Here is a 10,000-nt window from a genome sequence, read left to right on the forward strand (position 1 = left end):
TTTATTGCCTTTTAATATAAAAATATTAACATAAAGATTAGCGTTATATATTTAGATTAATATTTTAGCAATGACGACGACAACGCTAAGGCTAACGCTAATAATCATCATCATAATAGTAATAAATAACGTTCGCGATGATATTTTCCGAGTAACAGTAAGTCCTTAACGCCAGTAATGTCACTGTTACTACTAACCGAGTTCATGGTGCGGTAGAGTTTTTATTATTGACTTACATTGGCATAATTTCCGGTCGCTTTTTTTTTTTTATTTTTTAGTTTGGAGCTCCGTAACGATGTCGATTGCTTGCGCGTCATGACTAGGCCGAATCCTTCTTAAGAACGGCGCCGGGCTCCGGGCGAAGCTGCTTTCGGCCTGGGGCGGCATGCCCCTTCCACGTCGCCTCGAGACCTGGCCGGAGCGGAGAAAAAGCACGGGCCGTCACTCGTCGGCCGGACGGGCCTCTCGCCCGCTCCAGCCCAGCCCAGCCCAGCCCAGCCGGCGCCGCGATTCCCGGGACGGGCCTCCGTCCCCGAGAAGGCCTCTCTGGGGACGCGGCCGGGCCTCCGAGGGACGGCGGTCTCGCAGGCCTCTGAAGAGAGTCCTGGCCGGCCGCTTGCCCGACAAACGGTCCCCGTGGCCCAGGCCGACTTCGCCGAGCGTCCTCGGAGACGAGGCGCTCTCGCGGCCGCCGTGCCGGCCGATCGGGAACGCCCCGGGCCGTCTCCCCGCCGCCGGCAAAGCAGCGGTCCCCCCTCGCCTAAGGCCGCCGGGCCCGTCCTCTCGGTGGGACTCACCGCTCCAACGCATCCCGCCGGCGGCGGAAATGCCGACGGCCGTCTGTTAGAAGCGCGGCCCGCCTCTCTCTCCGCCGGCCCTGGCCGGGGCCCTGCCGCACGGTCGCTGGAGACCGGCCCTGGGGACCCAGGTCTCTGCCCCAGGCCGAGGCAGGCGGCGGCTGCTTTCCCAGGGACGGCTTCGACCGGCAAGGGCGCGGGCCGGACACCGACACCGCCGGCAACGCGGGCTGTAACAGAGAAGGCGGCGTTATCGACAGCCTCACGAATCTTTTCCGTTTCTTCCTGCGTGCGCGCACCCCAAACTAAACGGGCCCCCGGCCCGAGCCCCCCGCCGGCCGCGTCGCGCACGCGCCCGCAAACGTAAACCCCCGGCCCGAACCCCAAGCCCGCCGCTCCACGCGCATGGGCGAGCACGCGCCCGCCCGGGCGGGCGCGCGTAGGCACGCGGAGCGCGTGCGCGCGTGTGCGTCTCCCACTGACGTTGTCGTGCCCCCCCCCCCCCCCCGCTACGTGCTTCGCGGCGAGCGCGACGGCCCCCCCACCGCCCCCCCCCCCCACTCCCCCGCTACCGCACCGCCGCCCCCCCCCCATCCGCCACGTGGTTTGCGGCGAGCGCGGCGGCGGCCCCCCCACCGCCCCCCCACTCCCCCGCTACCGCACCGCCGCCCCCCCCCATCCGCCACGTGGTTCGCGGCGAGCGCGGCGGCCCCCCCCACCGCCCCCCCACTCCCCCGCTACCGCACCGCCGCCCCCCCCCCCATCCGCCACGTGGTTCGCGACGAGCGCGGCGGCCCCCCCACCGCCCCCCCCACTCCCCCGCTACCGCACCGCCGCCCCCCCCCCCCATCCGCCACGTGGTTCGCGACGAGCGCGGCGGCCCCCCGCACCGCCCCCCCCACTCCCCCGCTAGCGCACCGCCGCCCCCCCCCCCGCCATCCGCCACGTGGTTCGCGGCGAGCGCGGCGGCGCCCCCCCACCGCCCCCCCCCCCCTCCCCGCTAGCGCCCCCCCCACCCCCGCGCCTTCCTCCGGCAGGTTTGCCGCCCCGGGGAAGGCAGGCGGGAGACTTTAGGACCCGGCGGCATTCCTGCCGGCTCCGTGCCCGGGCGGCAGAGGGGAGTCCCGGTGGCGTGCGGTCTCTCACCCCGGCTGCCGAGTCGCTACCCTGCCGTGCCCGTGCCCCGGCTGCCGCCTTTCTCTCCCACTCACTCAGTCACTCGCACTGCTGCGCGCCTGCCCGCCCCCCCCCCGCGGGCGGAAAACCGAGCGAACGCCAAGGTGGGGGTGGGGGTGGGGGGGCTGGGGTGCGTGTGGTGTGTGTGGTGTGGTGTGTTGGGTGGTTGAGGAGAAAAAACACAAAAGGGAAGGAAAAAAAAACCTAACCCACCCAAACAGCAATCTTCTCCGAAAAGAGACACAGGGCCCCCCCCCCCCCCGCCCCAGCCTACCTCTGCGCCAGGCTCCCTGCCTGCTCGCCGACCGCTCTCACCTGCCTCTGCGCCAGCCTCCCTTCCCTGCCGCTGCCGCCGCCGCGTCTGAGAGCGGGACCGTTGGCGCGGCGGGAACCGCTGTCCTTTCCCTGCGGGCGGGGGCCCGGTTGCCGGGCAACGGGGGGACCACGCCCCCACCCCTGCTGCTCCGGGGCGCCGGAGAGTCTGGGGTCGGGGAGGGGCCGCGCCTACCAGGCTGCGGGTCTGCAACTGCAGCGCAGGGAGGGAGGGAGGGAGGGAGGGAGGGGGACCACGCGCGCGCGCGGGCTATGTGCTGGGGGGGCCGGGGGGGGGGGGGGGGGGGGGCGCCCGTGGGGGGGGGGTGTGTGGGGGTGTGTGTGTCTCGGCTGGCTGAGACGCGTATGTCGCGGGGGGCGGGGGCGTCCGCAGGATCGCAGATGTGTGTTTTAAGCTATTTATTTTATTGTAAAAAGTCAAAGTAAAATAAAACGATGGCAAGCGGGGGGAAAAAAAAGGAACAAAACGCACATCCACACACACACCCCCCACCCCCCCACACCCCCCCCCAAAACCCACACCGTGAAACCGAAACCAAAAGCCGCCGAGCGCCCGGCAGCGCCGGGACCCGGACCCGGCTATGGGCGCCCGGGGTCCTGAAGCCTCCCGGCGGACGGCAAACACATGCCGGGGAGGCGGGCGGCTCGTCACGGGGACCGCCGCCTCTAAAAAAAAACAAAAAGAAAAAAAAAGAAATAAAAATTTTTAAAAATTGTTTATTAATATTTTATCGACGTTTAATCTCGAAAGCGAAGAAGATCAAGCGAGTCTTGCGTGACCCGCCCCTCCCCGGCCGGCAGAACCGGGAGAGGGTGGCCTCTGTACCGGATTCGCTTAAATATCGAAAAACTGCACCCCCATCACCACCACTACCACCCCCCCCACCCACCCCCCCCGCCTCCGCCGCCGCCCCCCCCGGAGCCCACCCCGGCCGGCAGAACCGTGTCACACGGCCCAGCCGGCTCCGGAGCACAGAGCGGCCGGCAGGTCTACCCGGCTCCTCGGGGCCCGACAGGTCTACCTGGCTCCGCGGTCGGCGGCAGTTGCCCGGTCGAGCCGGCTCCGGAGCCGGCGGCGGCCGCCAGGTCTACCCGGCTCCGGAGCCGGAGGCGGCTGCCAGGTCTACCCGGCTCCGGCACCGGAGCCGCCTGCCAGGTCTACCCGGCTCCGGAGCCGGCGGCGGCTGCCAGGTCTACCCGGCTCCGGCGCGCGCGGCGGCCGCCAGGTCTACCCGGCTCCGGAGACGGCGGCGGCTGCCAGGTCTACCCGGCTCCGGAGCCGGCGGCGGCTGCCAGGTCTACCCGGCTCCGGGGCCGGCGGCGGCTGCCAGGTCTACCCGGCTCCGGAGCCGGCGGCGGCTGCCAGGTCTACCCGGCTCCGGAGCCGGCGGCGGCTGCCAGGTCTACCCGGCTCCGGAGCCGGCGGCGGCTGCCAGGTCTACCCGGCTCCGGCACCGGAGGCGGCTGCCAGGTCTACCCGGCTCCGGCGCGCGCGGCGGCCGCCAGGTCTACCCGGCTCCGGCACCGGAGGCGGCTGCCAGGTCTACCCGGCTCCGGCGCGCGCGGCGGCCGCCAGGTCTACCCGGCTCCGGAGCCGGCGGCGGCTGCCAGGTCTACCCGGCTCCGGCGCGCGCGGCGGCTGCCAGGTCTACCCGGCCCCGGAGCCGGCGGCGGCCGCCAGGTCTACCCGGCTCCGGAGCCGGCGGCGGCCGCCAGGTCTACCCGGCTCCGGAGCCGGAGGCGGCTGCCAGGTCTACCCGGCTCCGGCACCGGAGCCGCCTGCCAGGTCTACCCGGCTCCGGAGCCGGCGGCGGCTGCCAGGTCTACCCGGCTCCGGCGCGCGCGGCGGCCGCCAGGTCTACCCGGCTCCGGAGACGGCGGCGGCTGCCAGGTCTACCCGGCTCCGGAGCCGGCGGCGGCTGCCAGGTCTACCCGGCTCCGGGGCCGGCGGCGGCTGCCAGGTCTACCCGGCTCCGGAGCCGGCGGCGGCTGCCAGGTCTACCCGGCTCCGGAGCCGGCGGCGGCTGCCAGGTCTACCCGGCTCCGGAGCCGGCGGCGGCTGCCAGGTCTACCCGGCTCCGGCACCGGAGGCGGCTGCCAGGTCTACCCGGCTCCGGCGCGCGCGGCGGCCGCCAGGTCTACCCGGCTCCGGCACCGGAGGCGGCTGCCAGGTCTACCCGGCTCCGGCGCGCGCGGCGGCCGCCAGGTCTACCCGGCTCCGGAGCCGGCGGCGGCTGCCAGGTCTACCCGGCTCCGGCGCGCGCGGCGGCTGCCAGGTCTACCCGGCCCCGGAGCCGGCGGCGGCCGCCAGGTCTACCCGGCTCCGGAGCCGGCGGCGGCTGCCAGGTCTACCCGGCTCCGGAGCCGGCGGCGGCTGCCAGGTCTACCCGGCTCCGGCACCGGAGCCGGCTGCCAGGTCTACCCGGCTCCGGAGCCGGCGGCGGCTGCCAGGTCTACCCGGCTCCGGCGCGCGCGGCGGCCGCCAGGTCTACCCGGCTCCGGAGCCGGCGGCGGCCGCCAGGTCTACCCGGCTCCGGAGACGGCGGCGGCTGCCAGGTCTACCCGGCTCCGGAGCCGGCGGCGGCTGCCAGGTCTACCCGGCTCCGGCACCGGAGCCGCCTGCCAGGTCTACCCGGCTCCGGAGCCGGCGGCGGCCGCCAGGTCTACCCGGCTCCGGAGACGGCGGCGGCTGCCAGGTCTACCCGGCTCCGGAGCCGGCGGCGGCCGCCAGGTCTACCCGGCTCCGGAGCCGGCGGCGGCTGCCAGGTCTACCCGGCTCCGGAGCCGGCGGCGGCTGCCAGGTCTACCCGGCTCCGGCACCGGAGCCGGCTGCCAGGTCTACCCGGCTCCGGAGCCGGCGGCGGCTGCCAGGTCTACCCGGCTCCGGCGCGCGCGGCGGCCGCCAGGTCTACCCGGCTCCGGCACCGGCGGCGGCTGCCAGGTCTACCCGGCTCCGGAGCCGGCGGCGGCTGCCAGGTCTACCCGGCTCCGGCACCGGAGGCGGCTGCCAGGTCTACCCGGCTCCGGCGCGCGCGGCGGCCGCCAGGTCTACCCGGCTCCGGAGCCGGCGGCGGCTGCCAGGTCTACCCGGCTCCGGAGCCGGCGGCGGCTGCCGGGTCTACCCGGCTCCGGAGCCGGCGGCGGCTGCCAGGTCTACCCGGCTCCGGAGCCGGCGGCGGCTGCCAGGTCTACCCGGCTCCGGCACCGGAGCCGGCTGCCAGGTCTACCCGGCTCCGGAGCCGGCGGCGGCTGCCAGGTCTACCCGGCTCCGGCGCGCGCGGCGGCCGCCAGGTCTACCCGGCTCCGGAGCCGGCGGCGGCTGCCAGGTCTACCCGGCTCCGGAGCCGGCGGCGGCTGCCAGGTCTACCCGGCTCCGGAGCCGGCGGCGGCTGCCAGGTCTACCCGGCTCCGGCACCGGAGGCGGCTGCCAGGTCTACCCGGCTCCGGCGCGCGCGGCGGCCGCCAGGTCTACCCGGCTCCGGAGCCGGCGGCGGCCGCCAGGTCTACCCGGCTCCGGAGCCGGAGGCGGCTGCCAGGTCTACCCGGCTCCGGGAGCCCGGGTCGGCCGCCAGTGGCGGCCGGCGACCCCGGCCTGTCGCTGCCGGAGCGTCCGTCGGACAGGGCGGCCAGGTCTACCCGGCTCCGGCGGGACTTAGTCGCATTTCCGGGCGGGGCTGAGGGGTAGACCTGTTGTCCGCTCCGCTCCTCGGAGCTGCCGAAGGGGTCGCTGCTGTTTGCTGCCTCCAGTTACGTCATCGTAGAAGTCGGCGTCGCTGGCGCGCCTCCCCCGTGGGCGGAGACGGCCGTCTTGGTTCTTTCCGGGGGCGGCGACGTACCGGCCCATACTATAGGAGCGAGCGGTGAGTCGTTTCCGTAGCAGGGGTATCGCGCGGCCGTTGGCAGAGCGGCACGAGAGGGAACGGCAGAGACCCCTGTGCGGGGATCCAAGGGCAAAGACCGGCGGCCAGCGGCGGTCGCCGGCACTCTCGAACGCGCAAGGCCGGGGAAGAAAAGGGGGTCCAGCCTCTGCGGCGGTTTCTCTTCCCCGGTCCCGGAGGCGGCCCGATGACGGCGCGAGGTTACTGCCGGCAGACGCCAGAGGCAGACGGCCGGGGGTTTCGAGCCTGCCGCGGCTTGCCCTGGCTCCGGAGGGCCCAGTGCCTGTGGCACGGGCGAGGTTGGCGGCACACCTCGCCCTTTTTCTCCGGCCCTAAGCCGGAGCCCGCGAGGCGGGCGCCAGAGAGCGGCGGCCGGTCGCGGTGGCCGGCAGCCGAACGCAGACGGCCGGGGGAGGTTTCGAGCCTGCCGCGGCTTTCCCCGGCCCCCGAGAGCCCGATGACGGCGCGGGCGTAGGCGGCGGCGCCTCGCCCTCGTTTTGCCGGCGCGAGACCGTACGCGGGGCGGCCCGTGGTGTGCGGCCGGCCCTGAGCGCCGGGAGGGCTCGGTGAAGGGACTGCGTTTAGCACGGGCCGAGGTGGCGGCGCCTCGTCCTTTTCTCTCTTTCCGCCGGCCCTAAGCCGGAGCCCGCGAAGCGGGCGCGGAGAGCGGCGGCCGGTCGCGGTGGCCGGCAGCCGAAAGCCAGACGGCCCGGGGCGGGTGTCAAGCCTTCCTGGCGTCGTTAGTCTTCTCCCCGGGGGAAGCGGTTCCCCGCGGGCTGGGCAAAAGACCGGCGGCCGGCGGCGGTCGCCGGCACTCTCGAACGCGCAAGGCCGGGGAAGAAAAGGGGGTCCAGCCTCTGCGGCGGTTTCTCTTCCCCGGTCCCGGAGGCGGCCCGATGACGGCGCGAGGTTACTGCCGGCAGATGCCAGAGGCAGACGGCCGGGGGGTTTCGAGCCTGCCGCGGCTTGCCCTGGCTCCGGAGGGCCCAGTGCCTGTGGCACGGGCGAGGTTGGCGGCACACCTCGCCCTTTTTCTCCGGCCCTAAGCCGGAGCCCGCGAGGCGGGCGCCAGAGAGCGGCGGCCGGTCGCGGTGGCCGGCAGCCGAACGCAGACGGCCGGGGAGGTTTCGAGCCTGCCGCGGCTTTCCCCGGCCCCCGAGAGCCCGATGACGGCGCGGGCGTAGGCGGCGGCGCCTCGCCCTCGTTTTGCCGGCGCGAGACCGTACGCGGGGCGGCCCGTGGTGTGCGGCCGGCCCTGAGCGCCGGGAGGGCTCGGTGAAGGGACTGCGTTTAGCACGGGCCGAGGTGGCGGCGCCTCGTCCTTTTCTCTCTTTCCGCCGGCCCTAAGCCGGAGCCCGCGAAGCGGGCGCGGAGAGCGGCGGCCGGTCGCGGTGGCCGGCAGCCGAAAGCCAGACGGCCCGGGGCGGGTGTCAAGCCTTCCTGGCGTCGTTAGTCTTCTCCCCGGGGGAAGCGGTTCCCCGCGGGCTGGGCAAAAGACCGGCGGCCGGCGGCGGTCGCCGGCACTCTCGAACGCGCAAGGCCGGGGAAGAAAAGGGGGTCCAGCCTCTGCGGCGGTTTCTCTTCCCCGGTCCCGGAGGGGGCCGATGACGGCGCGAGGTTACTGCCGGCAGACGCCAGAGGCAGACGGCCGGGGGTTTCGAGCCTGCCGCGGCTTGCCCTGGCTCCGGAGGGCCCAGTGCCTGTGGCACGGGCGAGGTTGGCGGCACACCTCGCCCTTTTTCTCCGGCCCTAAGCCGGAGCCCGCGAGGCGGGCGCCAGAGAGCGGCGGCCGGTCGCGGTGGCCGGCAGCCGAACGCAGACGGCCGGGGGAGGTTTCGAGCCTGCCGCGGCTTTCCCCGGCCCCCGAGAGCCCGATGACGGCGCGGGCGTAGGCGGCGGCGCCTCGCCCTCGTTTTGCCGGCGCGAGACCGTACGCGGGGCGGCCCGTGGTGTGCGGCCGGCCCTGAGCGCCGGGAGGGCTCGGTGAAGGGACTGCGTTTAGCACGGGCCGAGGTGGCGGCGCCTCGTCCTTTTCTCTCTTTCCGCCGGCCCTAAGCCGGAGCCCGCGAAGCGGGCGCGGAGAGCGGCGGCCGGTCGCGGTGGCCGGCAGCCGAAAGCCAGACGGCCCGGGGCGGGTGTCAAGCCTTCCTGGCGTCGTTAGTCTTCTCCCCGGGGGAAGCGGTTCCCCGCGGGCTGGGCAAAAGACCGGCGGCCGGCGGCGGTCGCCGGCACTCTCGAACGCGCAAGGCCGGGGAAGAAAAGGGGGGTCCAGCCTCTGCGGCGGTTTCTCCTCCCCGGTCCCGGAGGGGGCCGATGACGGCGCGAGGTTACTGCCGGCAGACGCCAGAGGCAGACGGCCGGGGGTTTCGAGCCTGCCGCGGCTTGCCCTGGCTCCGGAGGGCCCAGTGCCTGTGGCACGGGCGAGGTTGGCGGCACACCTCGCCCTTTTTCTCCGGCCCTAAGCCGGAGCCCGCGAGGCGGGCGCCAGAGAGCGGCGGCCGGTCGCGGTGGCCGGCAGCCGAACGCAGACGGCCGGGGAGGTTTCGAGCCTGCCGCGGCTTTCCCCGGCCCCCGAGAGCCCGATGACGGCGCGGGCGTAGGCGGCGGCGCCTCGCCCTCGTTTTGCCGGCGCGAGACCGTACGCGGGGCGGCCCGTGGTGTGCGGCCGGCCCTGAGCGCCGGGAGGGCTCGGTGAAGGGACTGCGTTTAGCACGGGCCGAGGTGGCGGCGCCTCGTCCTTTTCTCTCTTTCCGCCGGCCCTAAGCCGGAGCCCGCGAAGCGGGCGCGGAGAGCGGCGGCCGGTCGCGGTGGCCGGCAGCCGAAAGCCAGACGGCCCGGGGCGGGTGTCAAGCCTTCCTGGCGTCGTTAGTCTTCTCCCCGGGGGAAGCGGTTCCCCGCGGGCTGGGCAAAAGACCGGCGGCCGGCGGCGGTCGCCGGCACTCTCGAACGCTGGAAGACCGGGGGACTCGAGCTAGCCGCAGCCTTCTCCCGGTCCCGTTGACCTCAGTGAAAGGGAATCGTTGTCCCGAGCGGGTGGCCGGCGGCACCTCCCGCTCCCCCATTTTGCCGATCCAGACCCCCAGGCAGCGCCCGCTGAGGCGTCCCCAGGCGCGTCGGAGAGGCTCCGCGGCGGGCCGGCTCTGCCGGTGTTCAGGCCGTCGGAGCACCTCTCGCGGACGTTGCCTGCTCGCTCGCACGCAGAGCCCCGCGTCCGCCGCCCACCCCCGGGTGGTGGAGGGCGCGTGCGGCCGTCGCTGTCCCAGGAACCTTGGCCGTGGGGCCTCCGCTCCTTTTTCTCCTTTCTTTCCTTTCACTGATCGATGAGGCCTTTCGGGTCGCGTCGGAGAGGGCCCCCGGCGGGCCGGCTCTTCCGTGCTCCCCGTAATAGGGTGCCACGGCAGTGTCCGGTGTTCAGGCAGGGTGGTCTCCTTTCCAATTCGCTTCCCGTCGCATGCGAGGTGTTGCCTTCCTTCCCCCCCACCCCCGAGGAAAGGGGGGGGTCCTCGGGCTTCCTTACCGAACTGGGCTGTGTGACGGCCGCGTGGCCCCGCGAGCCCTCAGGTGTCCTAAACCACGCGAGGCGCCGGTGCCGGCCTCGGTCCGGGTGCCCGTGGGTGCCGGCCGCGAGCAGCGCTGGGCGGCGGGGCGGTCGAGGCGAGAAACCGGGGAAAGAAAGCGAGCAGCGGGGCCACCCAGGCGAGGGTGGGCCCCGCGGCGTGTCGCGGGTGGCAGGGGGGCGTCCCCCACCGCCGCTGTCCGCCGCTGGTTGCGTTGGCCTCTGGCGCCGCACCTCCGCCTGCTGCAGAGCGAGCCGCC

The 10,000-nt window shown here is 73.8% G+C and overlaps 1 protein-coding gene across 1 annotated transcript in view; it reads right to left on the reverse strand.

Annotated features, from left to right (window-relative positions):
* LOC148050716 (uncharacterized) overlaps window positions 1–6,150 on the reverse strand; it is a 6,301-nt gene extending 151 nt beyond the window's left edge. The window contains exons 1-3 of the mRNA XM_087741084.1: window positions 6,058–6,150; window positions 2,289–2,556; window positions 1–1,027 (exon numbers count right to left, since the gene is read on the reverse strand). The exon at window positions 1–1,027 is cut by the window's left edge and continues 151 nt beyond it. Of these exons, the coding sequence (XP_087597210.1) occupies window positions 336–1,027; window positions 2,289–2,556; window positions 6,058–6,150 (1,053 nt within the window). The 3' untranslated portion in view covers window positions 1–335. The remainder of the gene's footprint in view (window positions 1,028–2,288; window positions 2,557–6,057) is intronic.
* Between the last annotated feature and the right edge of the window lie 3,850 nt (window positions 6,151–10,000).

The sequence above is a fragment of the Nipponia nippon genome, unplaced genomic scaffold, assembly GCF_047370975.1.
Source record: "Nipponia nippon isolate SJK-2023a ecotype South Korea unplaced genomic scaffold, ASM4737097v1 scaffold_72, whole genome shotgun sequence".
Classification (NCBI taxonomy): Eukaryota; Metazoa; Chordata; class Aves; order Pelecaniformes; family Threskiornithidae; genus Nipponia; species Nipponia nippon.